Genomic DNA, 22,874 nt, shown 5'->3' with positions numbered 1-22,874 from the left:
TGCGGACATGGATAATAACGGTTGACAGGATTAGAAAGGAATTTTTGTTTCTTATGGGATTGGGCATTTGCTCTGACCACTATAAAAAGACATAAAAATAAAAAAAACAAATCCTAAAAATAAGAAAGAGGAAAGGTACTCACAAATATACGGTTAGTATTGTTTTTCTGTTTTGTTTTTTTCTTGTAGGAGACAGAATTGCAGTGGCTATAGCTCTTTTCGTTCCATTTTGTAGACATTTTAGTTGGTAGGTCACACAAACGAATTGTCTGTAAGCGATAGTTTTTTCCTGTTAAGGATGAAAACTTACTGTCAAGAAAAATGTATGTTTGGTATAGGAGTTAGACTTCTTAAATACATCCCCCCAAAAATATTAAAATATCATGCTCTTTAAATTTGACGTGTGGCTAAGTTTGATGTCAGGGTGACAAGCGTTCAAAAACCAACAAAGGATTTCAACTCCTAGATCCTTTCCAAAACAACTCTATATACCGTAGCCAAAACCGAAATGGGTCTTACACCAATCACTGGTTTATTGTTCTTCAAAATCAGTCATGAACATGTTGGCATATGAGGGTGCTTTGACCTACTCATGTAAGATTGTTCGCTTCTAATTTGTTTTATTTTAATTTTTTGGTACAATATCAAGTGGTGTAGTCACAAATATAGAGTCTTTCATCCAGTATCACTTGTGTGTGAGTCTTTTGTGAATTACAGTCAGGCCATCTCTGTGTTGTATATAAATTACCCAGAGTGATGTATAGTCCCATCCAGAGTGATTAGAGTATTTCCAGGGGAAATTTGTAACTTCTTAGTAGTCTCTATACAATCTTTGGTATCTTTCACAAAGGAAGACCCTGGATGTACCAGTGGTTGGTCAATGAAGAAGGCTGCTGGTTGAAATCTAGAGTTATTCATAAAGTGAGAATTGACAGTGAATCCAAAGTTAATTTCGATTTTTGAGGCCAAAGTAGCTGAACTGGGACTATAGCTGTCTTGGAGAATTCTTACAGTTGGGCTACTTTGTACCTAAATTTGAAATACACTTTAATAAAGAACCCTGGTAAAATCAGTCCCTACCACAGTAGGACGCCCAGTGTTTGTGTACATTTGGTAGTGTATAAAACACTGGAGTTACCTGGAGGTATTCACTAAAAATAAACTGTTTTAAGCTGTAGTTATCATCTTATCAGTCAGGGCTTTGTCTAATTGTCTCTCAATGATTGTAGCTGCATGCCCATGACGATCCTGTAGTTAGTCCTGTCTAGTGATTGGCGCATCATTTTTTTGTGGTGCTCTAGTTTATTTTGTATCACGGTTAAGCCCTCTCTATCAGACAGTTTAAGGGTCACTCCAGACTTTTAAACAACTTTAGCTTTCTGAAAAGTTTTATGTGTGAAGAGTGTGTCCTCTTTTCTTTTAATTTTGTAAAAAGTGCAAATTTCAATAGAAAATTACACTTTTTTTTTTTTTTTACACAAATTAACCGGGTTACACCCCCTTGACTTTCAAGCAGACAACCGGTAAAGTTACTTCCTGGTTTCGTTAGCTCAATACAGCTGACCTCAAGAGGCAGGAATTGCCCAGAGCACTTGACTTACAAAGAATTCTCACTCAGCTGCATTGGGAAGTCTGTGATTGGACAGCCACAGAAAGTCTGGGCGGGTTTAGAAGGGAAGAGCTTGCAAAGACAGCAGGCAAGAATACTGCAGATTTTGAAAGCTGATTTTATATATGTGGGTGTCAGGGAACAGCTGCATTAATATGTGGGAGTCTCACAGACATACCGGGAGACGTGTCTGCATTAAAAAACCAAATACAGGATCTCACAAAACTGAGTGCACCTCTCACATTTTTGTAAATATTTTATTATATCTTTTCATGTGACAACACTGAAGAAATTACTCTGCTACAATATAAAGTAGTAAGTGTAAAGCCTGTATAACAGTGTAAATTTGCTGCCCCCTCAAAATAACTCAACACACAGGCATTAAAGGGACCACCATCAGCCGACTGGGGAGAGCTAATGCGCATGTACGGCAATGGCTGTGCGTGCACAGTAGACCTCCCCATAGGAAAGCATTATTCAGTGCTTTCCTGTGGGCATTCTGGCGATGCTGGAGGTCCTCATGCATAGCGTGAGGATGTCCAGCGTAGTTTAAAACACTTTTTTGGGGATTTTAAGAACTCGGGAGTCCCTCTAGAGGCTGTCTGATAGGCAGCCATTAGAGGAGGACTTAACCATGCAAGGTAATTATTGCAGTTTATAAAAACTGCAATAATTACACTTGCAGGGTGATGGGAGTTGGCACCCAGATGGGCAGAAGTGGTCTGGGTGGAACAAGATTGTTCTCTCCATTCTTTGAAGGGTTTGAGGGTTACCCTTCCCTTCAGGTGTGCAGCTCTATTCTCCCTTGTGATTAGTACTGTAGCGCTGTTCCTCTCCTATTTTTTTTTTCTTTTCAGAAGTGGTCTGGGTGCCTGGAGTGTCCCTTTAATGGCCAAACTGTTCGCAATAAAAGGGAGTACACCCCTAAGTGGAAATGTCCAAATTGGGCCTAAAGTGTCAATATTTTGTGTGAACACCATTATTTTCCAGCACTACCTTAATCCTCATGGGCATAGCGTTCACCAGAACTTCACATGTTGCCACTGGATTCCTCTTCCACTCCTCCATGATGGCATGACGGAGCTGGTGAATGTTGGAGACCTTGCGCTCCCCCACCTTCCATTTGAGGATGCCCCACAGATGCTCAATAGGGTTTAGGTCTGGAGACATGCTTGGCCAGTCCGTCACCTTTACCTTCAGCTTCTTTAGCAAGGCAGTGGTCATCTTGGAGGTGTGTTTGAGGTCGTTATCATGTTGGAATACTGCCCTGCGGCCCAGTCTCCAAAGGGAGGGGATCATGCTCTGCTTCAGTATGTCACAGTACATAAGGGGGCAAGATTGTTGGTCTTCTCTGAATGGGACCGTGATATTTTCACTGCCCCAGTCCATCAAGTTCAAACTTTTAAGATTACCTTTTTATCTTGAAGAAGGTAACTTTTCCTGACTTCATGTACTTTCCAATTGCCTCTTAGAAAGGGGTACAGTTCAAGACTAATGCCATCAGTAGTATAAACATGGATGGAAGAATACTAATACAGTACTGCCATATTGATATCTTTTTTTAATATAATTGATTGAATAGAAAATAAAAGAATAAACAGCCAGTCAAAGAGTATGCAACAGCTTTTCTCTTTGTTGTTGTCGTTGCTGGTCTTATTAAAGCATATCAAAAGGTTGAATTGTGTGTATTAAAATATATGATTTCAGTTACAACTAATTTTAATATGCAATCAAGTCCCAAGGGTATCCCTTTATTTTTTTTTGTATTTGAACCTCTATGAAGATCTGTTGTGCTGATTTTCTTTTAGGACATTCATAAACAGCAGCATGCTACTACTGTATTAAAAAGGTTTATAGTTGTTAACTGTATACTGTATTTGTATTTCAGTGTAAATAAAAAATAAAAAAAATATTCCCAGTAAATTTACATTCCTCTCTTTATTTGTCGTGAGCGGTCACTGTTAAGGGCTCAGGTGTGCCCTATTAACTAGCCTCATACCATGGTGACATTTTAATCCTCTCCATGCAACAATCACCGGTGCAATCTATGTCAGAGCTGAATAAGGTGTTTTAAGAGCCAAACATTCTGGAAGTACCTTCTGGAACTGCAAACATGTCTCCCACTTCACAGCAATGCTGATCGATGTACTGAGAAGATATGGCATGGTGTCAAGGACAGCTGTGCTACCAACCGATGTAGATCCAGCGTATATGTCATTGTTAAAAAGTTGTCTTCTAAAGACAGAATGCGATTGATAGGTTTTTCCATAAAAAAAAAAGCAAAACTATGAAGGATACAGTACAATATATCTTAATTGCATTATTTTGTTTTTAACCTGATGATATTTTAATTCCTTTCTTTTTACATTTTTTTTAAATTATTTTAGTAGAAGCCTATACAGAATAGGGGTACATAATGTCAACTGTAATACGCATTGTTAAAAATGTTGTTAGCCATCCTATGGTGGTAAGGCAACGCTAGTAGGTACAGCCTAAATTGCAATAATTTGCTGTGATGACCATAGTCTACTCACTGAGAGAAGCAGTATGTACCGTCAGTTATAAGTTGCACTATTAAATGGGGTTTGAAAGTACAAGCATTACAACACACGCTTCTAAAATGCTACAATCCCTGTAGTCAGGTCATCAAAGGCAAGTTATGGTAGTCATGGTACAGTTTCAAGCTGTGGTAGAGAGTTAAACTGACGAGAACTCATGCAAAACAACTAAACAATAGGAACACATTAGAGTGTTACAAGACGGAACTCTATCCGGGGGCCGGTTCAGGAACAGTCCGTGGTGGGCTTAGGTGCCTGCTGCGGTTGATGCAGTCAGGCTCATATGCCTGGTTGACCGAGGGTAGAATGGTTTGATCTTGCGTATGTCCCAAATTTTAGCCTTCACCATAGGAGTTGGTTCTCGTGCGATTTTGAATATCTGCTTGACTTGCTGGCACAAAATCACATACTGGACATGTCTGATTGTCTCCATCCTCTAGACGCTCTGGAAACCTTAATTGTAATTATAACACGAATAATAAAATGGAACATGAGTCATCTAGTTTTCCACCTTATTTCTTATGATGTAGAGTCTTGCGCTCCCTTTGTACCATAGAATGAGTTTTGATGGGTTGGGCTAATTCACATCTCTCCATTTATCTTTCCAAGCCTTTCAGAACCAATTTTATATAATGATAGTACAGGGACCATAATGAAGGTTATATCAGGCACATCTAGCCAACTACTGGTTTCTTAAAGGTTAAGTGAATGGACGTATTCTATCTTTTACAGGCAGTCCACACCTTTCAGTAATATCACTTGATCCTTTCTTGCAGCCTGGGTCCCAAACAAAACATTAACTAGCTCCCAGGACTCTCAGCTACCAAGACAAGCTACAGCCTTGTGCAGAGGTTGTTCTTTTGGATGGTCTACCTAAGAATACCTGCACCACTTGTTTTATTTTATTCTTCTATTTCGTAGTTTCTCTTTTTACTTCTCTCCCCTGCAATATTACTGCTTAATTGTTAACTTTGTCCCTTCCATGCTCATCCCTTGTTTTGATAATTTATTTTTGTTTGTTAGTATTGGGCTAATACTTGTTAAAGGAACACTATAGGGCCAGGAAAATAAAAAAATTCCTGGCACTATAGGGTTATTGGGTCCCCCCTACCACTGGGCGTAAGGGGTTAAAACCTCTTCAGCCACTTGTCTTAATCGAGCAACGGGGTCCCTCGGCGCTGGTGATCTCTCCTCCCCCTGCCGACGTCTGCTCCGAATGCACATGCGTGGCAAGAGCCGCGCGCGCATTGATACTGCCAATAGGAAAGCATTACTCAATGCTTTCCTATGGACGTCCAGCATTATCTCCGTTTTATTTTCACACTGAGAATTGCGTAAGCCGCCTCTAGTGGCTGTCAGGTAGACAGCCACTAGAGCCTGGATTAACCCTCAATGTGAACTGTTTACAGCTGCAGGGTTAAAACTAGAGGGACCTGGCACCCAGACCACTTCATTGAGCTGAAGTGGTCTGGGTGTCTATAGTGGTCCTTTAATTTATGTTCACCATTTATGACCTACCCTTATATCTTTAAATCTCAAATACTTTCTCCTCTATTCTTTTCTTTTCCTCATTAACTGCCATTTCTCCCCTCCATAAATGTGTCTTCCCCACCCTTTATTTGCTGTTTGATCTAACCCAGATCCTTTCTTGCAGCCTGGGTCCCAAACAGAACATTAACTAGCTCCCAGGGCTCTCGGCTACCAAGACAAGCTACAGCCTTGTGCAGAGGTAGCTCTTTTGGATGGTTTCCCCCCACCCCCCCACCCCAAGGAACTCACTACATTTATAGATGGCACAAATGACCTGACTTTCCAAACACACTAATTATGTCTCTCAAATCCTCATCACCTGCTCAACTATCACACTCCCTACCTGCAGCCCCTGGCCCCTCTCATCTCTCATGTGACTTTAAGATCCCACCTCATCTAATTTTGCATAAATAAAAATCCTAATTTTCCTTTTTTATTATAGAAACTCCTCTTATTTTCCCTAGAGAATGCTCTCCCTTATATTATTTTCTTTAATTCTCACCTCTCTAACTTTCATTGCTCCCAATTTACTTCCCTCCCCTCTCTTTTCATCCCATGCACTTGTACCTTTTCAGTCTGTCTCCGCCAACTCTTTCTAAAACCTCTAAATACACACCCTCTCACAAAACTTTTAAGCTCTACTCTTCTCTTACTCTCTATCCTTCTGCTCCTAGCAGCTGGTGCTGTCTCTCCAAATCCCGGTCCCACCTCTGCAAACCCACCATGTGCTAACTCCAGGAATCACAATCTCGTACCTATCTCATGTCACTCTTCCTTTAGATCCTCCTTCCATACTGCCCTCTGGAATGCACGCTCTGTTTGCAGTGTTACTAAATCCACTGCTGTGCACAACCTTTTAATCTCTTTTTCCCTAGACTTACTAGCCTTAACAGAAACATGGCTCTCTCCCTTTGACACCGCTACTTCTGCCTCTCTATCCTTTGGGGGTCTTCAATTTTCCCATAGCCCAAGACACTCTGAAAGCAAAGGTGGTGTAAGGTTTCTGCTCTCGCCTCACTGCTCCTTCAAAGCTCTACCCACCTCCCTTCCCTCTTTCTCCTTATTTCAATTTCATTCAGTTTGCCTTTTCAAACCCATCTCTGCTAAAATTGCCGTTATCTATCGTCCCCCTGGTTCCCCTCTCCTCTTCCTTGACCACTTTGCTGCTTGGCTTCTCTACTTCCTCTCCTCTAATATTCCATCCCCTATTCTTGGGGACTTCCACATTCCCATTAACCTACCCTTGCCCTCAGTAGCCTCAAAACTGCTTTTAATTACCTCCATTCTTGGGCTATCGTAGTGGGCTAAGTCACCCACCCATGTAGCTGGCAATACCCTTGATCTTATTTTCTCTCATGAATGTACAATCTACAATCTCTAATCTCTGCAAAACTCAATTTCCTCTCTCAGATCACCACCTCTTATCATTTGCTCCCAATAACCCCCCACCCCATCATCCTCAACCTAACCCCCTTCAACTAAGAAGAAATATGAATTATATTAAACTCCAGCAGCTATCAGCTAATATTGATTCCCAACTTCTATCCATCCCTACTTTCTGCTGTCCCTCACTGGCTATCTCCTCATATAACACTACCCTCACCTCTGCCCTGTACGCTGCAGCCCAGCTCCAAACATGCACCTTGAGGAGAACACGCCCCTGACCGTGGCACACTAAATCAACATGCTACCCGCAGAGATGCTCCCGTTCTGCTGAACGTTGCTGGAGGAAGTTACGCACCCAGCCTGACTTCTTCCACTACAAATTCATGTTGCGTTCATACAGCACAGCACTTGCCCTTGCCAAACAGTCATACTTTTCCTCCCTCATTCTCATGCTCCTGCAATCCCAGGCGTCTTTTTAATACCTTTAACTCCCTTCTTTGCCCTGCTGTAGCCACCTTACAGCCTATAGCTTTGCATGCTACTTTACCGACAAGAATGAACAGCTAAGGAAAGAATTCTCACCAACTTCCCCTCTCTTTCTCAACCACACCTAGGTCATGCCCTTCATACTTTCTCCCGGCTACTGAACAAGAGGTAGCTGCGCTTCTCCTTTCCTCTCGACCCACCACTTGCCAGCTTGATCCTGTCCCGTCTCACCTTATCAGATCTCTCTCCTCTTGTCTTGTGCCTTTGTTAACACACATCTTCAACTGCTCTCTCTCTTCTGGTGCCCTTAAACATGCTACAGTAGTACCTACCATAAAAAAAAAAATCTCTTGACCCATCCTCCCCTTCTAACTATCGGCTCATATCCCTGCTCCCTTTTTCCTCAAAGCTTCTGGAAAGACTTGTTTTTACCCGTCTGACTTGCTTCCTCAATTCCAACTCTCTCATTGACCCTCTTCAGTCTGGTTTCCACCCCCCTCCACTCTACTGAGACTGCTCTTATTAAAGTCACTAATAACCTAATCACAGCTAAATCCAAAGGGCACTACTCTATACTAATTCTTCTTGACCTCTCTGCTACCTTTGACACTGCTGACAATGTTCTCCTTCTCCAAACTCTTCAATCACTCGGTCTCTGTGACACTGTCCTTCTTGGTTTTCCTCCTATCTCTCCCAATGCTAATTCAGGGTCTCCTTTTCTAATGATACCTCCTCCCTTCCTCCTGTCTCTGTTGGAGCCCCCCAAGGCTCTGTCCTTGGTCCCTTCTATTTTCTCTTTATACTGCCTCTCTTGGCAACTTTATTACCTTATTTGGATTCCAATACCGCCTGTACGCTGATGGCACCCAGATATACTTCTCCTCCCCAGACCTCTCCCCTACCATACTGCAATGTGTCACTGCTTGCCTTTCTTCCATCTCTTATTGGATGACCTCCTGCTTCTTGAAACTCAATCTCTCTAAAACTTTGTCTTTCCTGCTCCGAATACTGATCCCCCTCTTTTGCTTTCCCTTCAAGTGAGTCCATCCTTGCATGCACGCTGTCTTGGCGTTATACTTCATTCTGGCCTCACATTTGAGCCTCACATCCAGTCTGTTGCCAAATCCTGTAGATTCCACCTTAAAAACATAGCCCGCATCCGCCTCTTTCTTACACAAGATGCTACTAAGGAGCTTGTCCATGTTCTAGTAATCGCTCGCATAGATTATTGTAACCCTCTCCTAATTGGTCTTCCCACAAGTCTTATTGCCTTGCTACAGTCTGTAATGTATGCTGCAGCTAGACTGATTTTCCTCTCGTGTTGCTCCTCTCACACCTCTCCCCTCTATCTGCTGTGGACTCATTCCAATCATCCTCAGCCATTGTAGTGCAATCGTGGTCTGGTGAAATGTCTGTTCTCATGTGACAAAACGTTACCTGCTCTTTAAGTGCATCAATTTGTGTGCCCCCCTTATACTATTTAATATGTAACAAGTAACTTTTATGGAAGCATTAGTTTGATTTATTACGTTTTAAGGTTTCTAAAATTAACACTCCCTTCCTATATGTCACTATTAAAGAGTGTGGCTGAGTGTTATTATAAGATGATCTCAATGTTCCTATTTCAATATACCATGACAGGCAACCAAGAGAAAAAACAGGTTTGTTTTAGAATAACTGTGCATAGCACACACTGGCAGGGAGTCAAGAAATAAGAGCCACAAGATATGATTATTTTTAACTTTTCACTGAAATTCAAGCCAGGAATAGGATTTTCATGATATGACATAGAATATAAGAAATGTAGGTTATTATTAGAAGTGGAATTATTCTGTGACGTGGCTGTGCAAGATTTACACAAGCAATTTACTTAATTAGTACGTTGCAAGCCATTGGCAAACAAACCCTCCAGCTATCATTAGTGTGGAACTCCCAGAGTTCTTAGCCAGCCAGAGCTACAGTTCAACAACATTTTGATATTCTTATTAGCTCACCAGCTGTGCAACAAATGGTTATTGTTATTTTAACCTACAAAACCTAATGCAGTGCCTCCTGGTCTGAAGCTATTATTCTACAGATATGTGATTCCCATAAACAAAATGACTGTTGCAAATTTATTTTTTTTGTTAATTGCTTCGCAAATGAGTCAAATATGGAAAAGTGAAATATACATATCAATTTGATCACAACAAGTAAAAGTACCTGGCTTCTTCCTTTTAGGTTATCAAGTTAAATTTTACATGATTTCCCCCATCCTAAATAACGCTCATTTTGCTTTCTGCTCCTATAGGTGAACTGCGTCAGGCTGTTGTGCTGTTAATGAATGCAAAGGATGAACTTGAAGAGCAGAATACGTAGGTTTCACAACTCTGTTTGAAGTCGCCTGATGCTAAGTTTTCTAGTAAAATGATCATTTATTGATTGTGGTAGAGGAAGAAAAGATTAATTTTAGATCTTTTGGCCTTCATAATTTCATTTATTCGTAATTATTGCATGCCAAATCTTATGTAGCTTTTTGCAAAATACTAACATTCTTTGCTGCATTCTGCATGTCCCACCCACCTCCTCTGTTTTAAGAGACCCCCATCACAGTACCTTTGTATAGTTACCACACTCCTAGCCTGCAGTGTCCAATAACACAGCTGTACATTTTATCAGGAAGCCCAGCAAAATCTTTTTGGAGGTTGTAGTTCACTTTTTTAGTACTGCATCCAGTGTCCCTTTAAGGTTTCAAATTGATACCCTATATCTGCATATTGTTTTAATTTAGAATGTTCTAGTTCACCATTGACTTCATATGCACTGTGGAAATAAGACCAATCTTGTAAAATGAAACACGTCTTGGTTAAAGGGATATTTAAAATAGTGAAAAAAGAAAGAAGGAAACCGCGCCCTTATTTTGATACGAACATACGTACTCAAATCCTTATGGTCGTATAATGGTATACTCAAATCCTTATGGTCATATAATAATATACCTAAAAAAAAAAGAGAGAAATATACAAAATAATAGTGTAACCCTGTAAATATTTAGAAAGCAATAGAAAAAATACAAGGTAGTACACTCACATATAGCAGAGCTAAATACAGAGCTCTGATGTTTTAGCGCGTAGACGGAATGATCCCCGTCCTAGGATAAATATGAGGTAGTCCACGTCTTGATGGTCTCAAACAGAGAAAACAGACAGGAAGATCCACATAGTGTAGTATATACTAATATAAATATCGGTGATAAATGAATAGAAAATATCGTACTCACATTTACTAGAGCGTACCTCGCTCTAGTTAATAGCGCATAGGTGGTATAATCCCCACCAAGGAATAAAGATGTAAACCAGGAGCAAAGTATACTTTGCTCTGTATTTAGCTCTGCTATATGTGAGTGTACTACCTTATATTTTTTCTATTGCTTTCTAAATATTTACAGGGTTACACTATTATTTTGTATATTTCTCTTTTTTTTAGGTATATTATTATATGACCATAAGGATTTGAGTATACCATTATACGACCATAAGGATTTGAGTACGTATGTTCGTATCAAAATAAGGGCGCGGTTTCCTTCTTTCTTTTTTCACTATTGTTTATCATAAGGTGGGGAATCCTTGTGTTGGTCACTGCTGCCCATTCTACATCACTTATACTACTATAGTGAGCGCCTATACTCTGTTTGTCTTAAAGGGATATTTGATGAATCTTAGCCATTTAAGGACCACCTGACGTTTTATGCCATCATGCAGTGCAGGGCTTTAATGCACAGTGACGACATAGACTGTCATGCTGAAAAAGTATCATCAGGGCTTAAATCCCTGTTGGTAGCAAGTAACCCTGTTCCCTCTATCAGCTGGGGCCAGAATTAGGGGCACCAGACGGACATAGGCTCTGTTTGCAGAGTTTAAAGTTAGCGCTGCACTCAGTGATTTACATGGGGATTGCAGCGAGAGCAGGGTTAAATTCCTGCTCACACCAGGAAGCTCAGCTATCAAAAGATACCTTTGTCCCTCCTCTGTAAGCTGGGGACATTTTTACAGACCCCAAAATGACGGATTAGCTGCATGCGGAGCCCAAAGTGAAATCCGATTGCAGCGCACAATGTAGTTATTGTGCAGTGAGTCTTTAGGTGCTGTCCCCTTGTTTTCAGGGATAACCTACCTACACAGTATCACAGTAGCTGCAGAGGACCAAGTCTTTTGATTCCCACTCAAAAATAGTATTGTCTGAAAAATGTGCACCTGCACCCAGTGACCCCCCTTTCTACCCATAAAACTTGCAATTAACTGTTGTGGTTATTTTGTTTGTTTGTCCCTTAACATCTTAAAATATGTGTACTTAAAGGAACACCATAGTGTTAGGAATGGAAATGTGTATTCCTAACACTATAGTTAACCACTGTTTAGTTTACCGAGACCTCCCCTATGAGGGTTAAAAGATACCTCCTTGCATTAATTGCCACACTACTCTGTCTGTGACTGGTTCCACCTCCTTGGCTAAAATCATTGAGATTGAAGATCCCGGTCAACTCAATGCTTTCCCATAGGCAAAAATGCAACGCTGCACCAATCAGATTGTCATTCTGATACCATCTGAAAGAAATAGTGGAGTTTAACAGTGTGTCATTCCTATAGAATTGCAATGTTTTTAGCTGCAGGGATAAAACAGGTGGAAAATGGCACCCAGGCTGCTTGTTGAAGTGGTCTGTGTGCTTATTGTGTCCTTTAAATAAAAAAAATGTGGTTTCAGCTTTCTTTTGAAAGTGGATTTGCCATTCACAAATATTTGGGTAACAAGGTCCATTTAATGTAAGCAATACAGTGGAGCCTCGAAACTTGAACTTAATCCGTTCCAGAAGGCTGTTCGAATTCCGATTTGTTTCGAGAACCCAATCAACATTTCCTATATAAATTTGATTAATCCGTTCCAGACCTACAAAATTACAGCATTTTACATTCACTGCACTAGCACACACTCTGCATTCACTACACTAGCACACACTCTGCATTCACTACACTAGCACACACTCTGCATTCACTGCACTAACACACACTCTGCATTCACTGCACTAACACACACTCTGCATTCACTGCACTAACACACACTCTGCATTAACTATACACACAGCATCCACTACACAAACATCCCGTATTCACTGTACACACACTACATCCACCACACATTCAAACACTCTGCATTCACTATACAGAGACCCTGCATCTAATACACACACTACATCCACTACAGACACTGCATCCACTAAACACATTGCATCTAGTACACACACTACATCCACTACTCAAACACACTGCGTTCACTATACACACTGCATCCGCTACACAAACACACACTCTGCATTCACTGCAACATTAACTTATACACACAAACACTACATCCATTACACACATTCTAATTCACATCCACTATACACACCACATTCAGTCCTGCATCATTGTCAGCGAACTAGGTAGGAGTCCTGGGGGGGGGGGGGGGGGGGAGAGAGAGAGAGAGATCCTCCTGCTCAGGGTCTCCTGCAGGCGCAGTAATAACATGGAGAATCACAGCAAGCTGGTCTAGGGCCACATGTTACCTTTTTGTGATAAGTTCCCAGTGAGAGCGATCTGGCATTTACCAAGTGAAGGTGTATTTTGCCCCCACTGAGAATGGTCTGCCAGGACTGGCTGCCAGCAGGGAGCAGAGGGGGGCAAAAGGGGGCTGCTGTACCTGGGTACTGGGCTGTCCTGGGAGCGGCTGGTGGGTATATGGGTGTCCTTGCTCCCACTGGATTCTAGTAGGGTGTCCTGGGTGGTGTAGGTAGAGTGCTGCTGCTATAGGTAGAGGCTGCTAGGGATGGAGCAAGGTAGGTAGCTCTCTGCAGGCCAGTAGAACACACCCATCCTGTAACAGTTGGACGAGAGAAACTTCCAAACTTACTTTTCAGCCACATCTTAACTCCATGAGAGAACTGGCTGAATGGGGTCACATGGCCCCGGTGAGCAGCTCTTTGATGTTCAGGTACCGATGATCGTTCGCGTACTGAGGCATTTTTACAAAAAAATTTAGTTTGAATACCAAATTGTTCGTGAACAGGAACGTTTGAGTTCTGAGGTTCCACTGTATAATGTAATCAATACATTGAAATTGCCTACACATAAATATAGTTATTTGATATCTGTGTACTGGCTTGTGCATTGGGATGCATATGCATTTTTTTACACAGATTTGCACTAAGCAAATTTGTTTCTACCACTGAGTTATAATTTTGAGCCCATACATTTTCCAGTTGAGGTGACAGTATTTTTGCTACCTTGGTATAACCCACCTACGGTACAATTAACTATGCTGGGTGTGAAAATTCTACCATGATCTGTAAGTGTACCAAAATTTTTTGTGTTTACCTCTAAAATCAAATGCAATTGTGCTTGGGGACACGTGTATAATATGGCACTCAACTTCCCAAATGCACTGAACATTATACACACTCATTTTAAACAAGTAGTCTATATTGCTTTAAACAAAGCATTGAGATCAGCATCTCTGTACATTAATTAACAGTGGTAAGCCCAATTGTTTTGCTATCTCACACAGGATGATTGACTGGCCAAATTAATTGCGCTGCAATTCTTCTTAAAATGTTGACCTTTTACCTGCATGGAAGGTCAGGATTTATCATGTCTGTAGTAACACAGATGTGCTTTATATTTTGCCACAACAGAAGCGCTTATGACATCACACCCTACTGAGTTGTTGTTTTACTACTGAAGTATGCTACCTTGTCATGCCACGTACCAGGTATATGCTAATCCAAAAATCAATTATGCAAGGACACATAACTCATAGTGTTACCTTTTCTAATACTTTGTTACAAGATATACACACATGCTTATTCAGTAGAGTGAAAATTCTAAGTGAATTAAAAGTGCATTTAAAATTTTATAGCTAAACTGGAAACATTTTCTAAATTAGGGGTTCCCAAAATGTAGATCCCCAAATGTTGTAGAACTACAACTCCCATGATGCTTTGTATGCCTTTTGAATGCCTCTAGAATGACAAAGCATCATGGAAGCCATAGTTTAAAAACATCTGGGGATCTACCTATTGGGTGCCCCTGCTCTAAATTAACCATGCTTTCTTGTCAGCTACTCTGCTTTTACATTTAAAATTCACTTTGAATTCTCACTTTAGTAAATAACTCTGACAGTAAAAATATCAGAGTTTTTTGGAACTCCTGTGTTGGATGTGGCGGGCCGCCTGGCTCCCTGAATGGGTGCCTCCGCCACTCACTGCTTCCTAGCAACTCCGAGTACTTCCAAGCACTCCACCAGACACCATAACCACCATAGTCCCCACAGCCAGCGTTACAGCTTGGTTGGACTCTCGCTGTCCTCTACCCACCCTGGACCCACGACTAGGATCCAGCTTCCAGTGGCTAGACCTCTCCTAATCCAGAGAGTAAAAGCAGTATGCTCTTAAAAGAACAAGTGATTAGAATCCAAGGGAGTATAATGAATATAGCAATCACCAGAGTGAATATAGCTGTTCCCTCCAAGCATGAGACTAGGCTCTATGTTTAGGGTGAAGGAAAACTGGTTTATTGGGAGCCTCATGCAGCCTTATATAAAGCTCCCCATGCAAGGGGTTTCCGGATACATATCCCAGGTGCATTCCCCTCTGGACCTGAGAGACTACAGTAAAACATACACATAATTACAGTGGCTCTCAGGTCCAGGACACTCCCACACAAAACAGGGTAATCCCTCCCCTGTGCCTGAGAGATAATTGAGTCAGGAACTACACTAAACTCCATTATCTCCAGGCACAGAAAACATACATTTTAACAACATCTCGAAAGTACCTCCAAAACACATGAAAACCCCACAAAAGTCACATCCCCTGACAGCCCCGATCTGGGGGACCAACATATCCAAAAATCACCCAGATCAGTTCAGGGGTTCGGGATTTCCAGGGATGTCATAATTTTGACGGTCGGTCTCCCTTTCTGGAGTACAGAAGTACATAAATCACATGAACGGAGCCTTTTAAAGTGCATTGGGCAAGGTATATTGCAGGGCCCATTGTCTTGAGGCAGGAGGCTGGCGAGGTTCTGTTTGAGACAATGGACAATCTTGCTTTCCCTTTCGTACTCCTTTTGAGCAAGCACTTGAAGATTACTGGAATGCTACCAAAGAGTTACATCTCATGCCGTTTTGGAGCTCTTACTAACCTATGCAATATTGAGAGATCCTAGTTATATCCTGCAACTGAAGTTTTAAGGGACTCTGCACATGAAAACGAGCAAAATCTCAATATATCCATCCTGGTAAAATATTTTATAAATAAATAAATAATATCTGCAGCCGTCCCCTAGTCTTCTAGACGGACGGCTCTGTGAATGGCGTGGATGTTTTGTATTTCTATTTCTTTGGTAGAGAGAGCCATGTGAGCGAGCTGCATTCAGTTACGATGATAAGACCGGAAAATATGTTTTAGCACAGGATTAATGCAGTTCTAATGAACATGAGCTGAATGTAATCTTATCCTTCACCTTCATCAAATGATCCCTTTTAAAAGATATTCTGTTTTTGTTGTGCTACGAGAAGCACATTTGAGTTATTTGATTTGGCTTATCCCTGCAATAAGTTTATATATTTACACACATAAGTGCTTCATTTGTTATGTATCGTTATTCAGATGCATCACTATGTTAACCCCTTAAGACCGGAGGGCGTACTATTACGTCCTTTTAAAAGCGGCTCTAAACGCCGCAGGGCGTAATAGTACGCCCTCCGGTTTTTAGTAACTTACCCGGTCGCCGGCGGTCCCACGCCGGCGATCGCGGTTGGGGGGACTCCCAGGGAGCCCCCCCCGCGGCACATCTTCCTCCTCCGGTCCCTCCCGGTCATGTAATGACAGTAATGACAGTTGGTCCCCCTGCTGGCTGAAATCAAATAAAATAAATGTTAAATAAGTGTAAAAAAAAAATTTATACTTAGATCATATATATATATATATATATATATATATATATATATATATATATATATATATATATATATATATATATATATATATATATATATATACACATATACATACACACATACACCGTCTAGGTGTATTTTAATATTAATATATATATAATTATATATATATATATTAATATCAAATTACACGTAGACTGATACTGATTAAATATATATATAATTATTGTTATATATATATTTATAAATAATATAAAAAAAATAAATATGTAAATACGTAAAAAAATAAAATAAAAAATTAATTAAAAATAAAATATTAAAAAATATATAGATGTGTTTTATTTCGTTCTAACTGTATTGTGATATTAATATATATATATTTATATCAAAATACACGTAGAACGAAATATATATATCTATATACATAAATATATACGTATATATAAATAAAAATATTAAAAAAAAAAATATATATATATATATATATATATATATATATATATACGTATATATACACATATGTGTATATATATATACATATATTAATTCTACACATATATTTATGTAATAATTTTACATAATTAGGTATCCCTTTAATTACAATTAGCGGGACCTGCCTGACCACCCATGCCGAAAGTATAGGGAATTTAATTTGCTAGCACTATATTTAACCCTATAACTTTACAAGACACCATAAAACCTGTACATGGGGGGTACTGTTTTACTCGGGAGACTTCGCTGAACACAAATATTAGTGTTTCAAAACAGTAAAATGTATTACAATCATGATATCGCCAGTAAAAGTGAATTTTTTTGCATTTTTCTCGCACAAACAGCACTTACAGGGACGATATTATTGCTGCAATACTTTTTACTGTTTTGAAACACAAATATTTGTGTTCAGCGAAGTCTCCTGAGTACAACAGTACCCCTCATGTACAGGTTTTATGGTGTTTTCAAAAATTACAGCGTCAAATATAAGGCTTGTGTTTAATTTTTTTCACATAAAAATTCGCCAGATTGCTTACGTTGCCTTTATGACCCTATGGTAGCCCAAGAATGAAAATTACCCCTATGATGGCATACCATTTGCAATAGTAGACAACCAAAGGTATTGCAAATGGGGTATGTCCAGTCTTTTTTAGTAGCCACTTAGTCACAAACACTGGCCAAAATTGGCGTTTTTTTCATTTTTCACACACAAACAAATACGAACGCTAACTTTGGCCAGTGTTTGTGACCAAATGGCTACTAAAAAAGACTGGACATCGCTTATTTGCAATACCTTGGGTCGTCTACTATTGCAAATGGCATGCCATTATGGGTGTAAATTTATTTCCTGGGCTACTATACAGTCTCAAAGGCAACGTAACCAATCTGGCGAATTTCAATTTCAAATGTAACACGCTATATTTGACCATGTAACTTCCCAAAACACCATAAAACCTGTACATAGGGGGTACTGTTTTACACGTGAGACTTTGCTGAATACAAATATGTGTATTTTATTGCAGTAAAAGCAAACAGCATTATGACATTGACAGTTAAAATGTCATGTAGAACGAAAAAAATCAAAAAAAAATCTTATTTTTTTCATATTAAATTATGTTTCATAGCTAAATATTTGATATTAAATGAAAGCCCTGTTTCCCCTGAATAAAATGATATATAATAAGGGGGGGTGCATTTAATATGAAAGAGGTGAATTACGGTTGGACAGACATGTAGCGCAAATGCCAAGTTTTGTTTACGTTTTGTTTCGTTCACAACTTGTACATTTGGCTGCGGTGTTAAGGGGTTAACATCTTATTATTGATACAAGAGTGTAAGGCCATTCTTTCATTCAGAATTCCGTACCCTCTTCTTGCACCCACAATGATACTTGCTCTGAATGCATACCATGCTCACAAGTACTTGTTGTCTGTGTGTTGACAGCTATTTACAAACTTGTATACTTGTTTTCTCTTTTGCTATACACTCATACGTTAAATAGTTCCCCTCGCTCCTTTAAACATTTTGATCTGCCTTTTTTTAATTTCATTTTTTTGATGCCGACCTTTCCTTTATATTTCTTTGAGAGATATATATTCCATGAAAGATGTGGCAGATGGTGCTCTCTCTTTTTCCAGATCACTGAGAAACCTGCTTGATTCTGAGATGGAACATTCTTCAGCACTCAGGCTGGAAATTGACAACCTGAAGAGGAAAGTGGCAGAACAGGAGGAGCGGCATGCAGCGAAGATCCAAGCTTTGGCAAGGTAGCAAACTAGAACCGCAGAATCTTTCCAAGACATTTCAAAAGTCTTTCACACACTGTGCTAATGACTGATCTCGTCAAGATGGTCTGAGCTTGTGAATTTCAGGTCGATTAAACATGCGTAAGCCTAAAATATTTAAAAAGAAACTATATTTGCCTGTTTAATCCCCACAAAATATATGTTAATCTGATGTCGTCATATTGCAGTGAAATGAAGGTACTTCTGTCGCCGGGGAGAAGCAGCATTTTGAGTTTAAGATTATATTCCGTCTCTGTGGGGATGGTTTTTCCTGGACATGTTGCATTATGTGTCTGCATCGTATGTGCTTGGCAGTTAAAGCAATACTATAGTGTAGTGTTATGAGTAGAACATTGTATTCCTAACACTACAGTGTCCCTCTGCCTCTGTGCCCCCTCCAGCCATTAAAGTGTTTAAAACCCTTTTATTCACTCGGGCAATGATTGTTGACCACTCCTAGCCCTGTGTAGACCCAGGTGAGGGGGCAAACAGTTGCTTAAATGGTTTGCCCCATTACCAGGGAACCGAGCCAGGCTACTTCTGGGCTGTAGTGGCTATGATGCTTGGAAACACCCTTTAAACCCCAGTCTCTCTTACTTTAGCCTTCAAATGTTGACAACTGTTTTAACCCCTTAAGGACCAAACATCTGGAATAAAAGGGAATCATGACATGTCACACATATCATGTGTCCTTAAGGGGTTAAACTACTGGCCAGGCCTAAATATTGTCCATGACCACTAATGTGTGCACAACGTATATTTTTTTCATTCACAGTCAGTGTGTGAATACAGGAGTGTTTTATGTGGTTAGTAAGTGTGAGTGAATGCAGAAGTGTGTTTGTCTGACCCGTCATTGTGAGTGAATGCAGAAGTGTATTTGCATGATGATTGTACTATGACTGACTTCAGATTTATCATAGATGTCTGGAAACCCTTGAGTGTTCTGGGGTTTCCTGACATCGCTGACAGGTCACCAGCCACTACTTCAGTTCAGTTATATGGTTATATGAGGTAGGACAAGGAAATGCCTTATGTGAGATCTTGCAAATAATGGTCACGCTTTACCACCAGTGAAATATCTTCAAACTATAGTTTGATCTTAAAGGAGAACTGAAAGTTACACCATTGAATGAAACCGCGTATACCACCTATAATTTGTGTAAACTGTTTTTAATAAAATACTTTGTTTCCTTTGAAATTCATATTAAAGATTATAGATCAGATTATGTTCGAATCCATTTGCCGGGGCAAATATTTCAAATGAAGAGGAGAATGAGAAACCCTTTTAAAATTCTCCTCTCTATTCCAGTTGTCAGGTTCAAAGGACAGAGTTTGTTACAATGACTGACAGGGTACTAAAATGAAGGTTGCCAGTTGCAGAATAAAGAAGTACAAAATTTTAATCACAACCCTCATGCTGAAAGTTTATTTATTTTATAAATGTGTGCACATATCTCCGCCTGTAACCGCACCAAGTGAACCGCTTTTAATTCACAACCTGGTAGCCAGCCGGCCATCAGGGCAAATACAGTGAGACTGGTAGTGATGCTCTAACAATATGCCTCTCCTTTTAATGCAGGTTGCTTTGTAGCTCAGATCATTCAGTACTGTCAGTGGATGAGCTGTAGACATACATTTGATTAGGAAGTATTTTTCTGGAGTGAGGGGGAGTATTTTTCTGGAGTGAGTAGGCTTATAAGATAGCCCAATGTAGTAGTTATGGTTGTAGAACTCTGGCGATGTTTACAACAGTTTGCCCTCACACCTGTCCTCATGGCGGATGTTGTTTATCATCTGCAGCATGCTTTTGACATCCAATCTTCATTCACACTCATTCATTGGCTGAGTGCGTCAGCTGATTGCTGCCAATCCTGCCATTCATTAATTGGCTGAGTGCGTCAGCTGATTGCTGCCAATCCTGCCATTCATTCATTGGCTGAGTGCGTCAGCTGATTGCTGCCAATCCTGCCATTCATTCATTGGCTGAGTGCGTCAGCTGATCGCTGCCAATCCTGCCATTCATTCATTGGCTGAGTGCGTCAGCTGATTGCTGCCAATCCTGCCATCCATTCATTGGCTGAGTGCGTCAGCTGATCGCTCTCAGCAATGAATGCCTATCTGTGCATAGAAATATCTAGAGCATTGCCATTAGCCGTTAGCCAGTAGCTAATGACTTCCCAAAGATATTGGCTTTAAATTCAGCATGTGCAGCATTTCATAGCAAAAAGCTGATCACTGAAGTGGTCATGGTGCTTTAGTTTGCGATTAATTGTTATGTAAACAGTTAATTGGTATTCGTAGCATGGCTTTGAAGTGGACCAGATACATCCTGATTTCTAATACTTTGTGCTATCATTACAGCTTTATTTTCTAGGCTAAAATAAACCGTGACATATTTTAACCAGTGTCAAGCTGCTTGTAATTTATACTTAAAACAAAATGTAAATAAATGATTTGGAAAGCGCTAACTCTGCTTGCCTTTTTCTGCTACTTGGAAACACATCACATTACTCTGCATCCAAAGGTTATGCAAAGCTTATGTGGTTTTCAAAATGCTAATTGTCTTTCTGAGGCCTACCCTTTAGGTCAATTGACTTATTCAGAACTTTTGCTGACAGAGGAGTCTGCAACCTTTTTTTAAAATTTTTTTTATTTCAGCATTTTTTTTTCATGTGGATGTTCTCTTTCTTTTCTGTTCTCTTTGAATGTGTTTCAATGATCACACTCGTGTACTGAATCTCATCTAAAGTTTGCTGACAGGCAATATCACAAACTTTAAAAGTCATGAACTTTAAGCATAAATGTTACACGTTTGAGATGGAAAAGAAAAAAAAACTTTTTTAGGTCTCAGTAAGAGGTAGAGCCGACCTCAAAGGAATATTCTCTTATTTATTGAAGTTGCATCCAAACGTAACTGGAACAATTATATTTGAACGTGTACCTGTCATGTACACAACCATATTTAAAAAGTAATTAGATTTCATTTATACATTATGCTGCCAAAAGAAATTATTATTTTTCTTTAAATTGCTCCATTCCCCACCTGTTGATCATGCTTGACATACATCCCTATACCAGCGACCAGGACTGAGTGACAAGGAGAGCAGGAGAACCTCCTCCTTTCACAAAGCTATTCCCCCAGCAAGTGTATCTAATTCTTGCAGAGGGAATATAGAACCGTAAGAAACATGTTTCCAGCCTCTTGTTCCACCACATTCCAGAGGGATGTATTATTGGATTGATATCTAGTGGTTGCGGAGACCATTGAATTAGATTGAATACGTCTACGTCATCTTGAGATTAAATGTGCACTGAGAAATGCTGCACATGGTTGGCAACCAAATTTGGGATGGTTGTTGCATTTAAATGTTTCTCCGTTAGTATTAAAGGACTAACATGCGCCAAGAAAATATTCTCCAAACTATTAAATTATCACAATCTGTCTAATCGCAATGCAGGATGGATCTATGTTGTTTACATCAGATTCTGGTGGAAATTAATTTATTTCTTTCTAATCCTCTACTTTTCCAATTCTTCTTTTTCCCGTTTGTCCATATTAAAAGGCACACTTTCGACAGTGTACTCTCTTCTTTAGGTCAGAACCAATATTGATTACCATAATAGAATTTGACATTTGTAACGTTTAAGACACAAGATACATGCTGATTAGGTGGAGTGGGGTGTTTTAAATGGCAGATGAGTTCTCAGAATGAGAAATGTGGTGTTTTTCGTTTCTGTTACAGTAATCTGTGGGGTTTTGTTTAGTGCTAGGGTAGTGTGAGAAGGTACTTAATAGTGTAAATGTAGCATAGGGAAGGAGTTAATAGGTAGTGTGTTAGAGTAATGTGGGGGTAATGTGTAGTGCTTCAGCGTAACGTAGCGAGGAAGGGCACCGCTTGGACATACATGTCACAGTGTTGCATGAGATTAATGGTAGGTCGCAAACTGGACGTGTGTGTGCTGCATCAGACAACTACAGTTGGCATATAATATAATATATATATATATATATATATATATATATATATATATATATATATATATATATATATATAT

At 39.8% G+C, this 22,874-nt stretch overlaps 1 protein-coding gene across 1 annotated transcript in view; it reads left to right on the top strand.

The window, feature by feature from the left end:
• Nucleotides 1-22,874, top strand: part of SNX29 (sorting nexin 29) — a 586,499-nt gene that overhangs the window by 115,965 nt on the left and 447,660 nt on the right. Inside the window, exons 12-13 of the mRNA XM_063430302.1 lie at nt 9,860-9,923; nt 18,672-18,800. Of these exons, the coding sequence (XP_063286372.1) occupies nt 9,860-9,923; nt 18,672-18,800 (193 nt within the window). The remainder of the gene's footprint in view (nt 1-9,859; nt 9,924-18,671; nt 18,801-22,874) is intronic.

This window comes from Pelobates fuscus, chromosome 8 (assembly GCF_036172605.1).
Source record: "Pelobates fuscus isolate aPelFus1 chromosome 8, aPelFus1.pri, whole genome shotgun sequence".
In the NCBI taxonomy this organism is placed as follows: Eukaryota; Metazoa; Chordata; class Amphibia; order Anura; family Pelobatidae; genus Pelobates; species Pelobates fuscus.
Note: the sequence above shows the minus strand (reverse complement) of the source record. Positions and strands in the feature narration are given on the sequence as shown.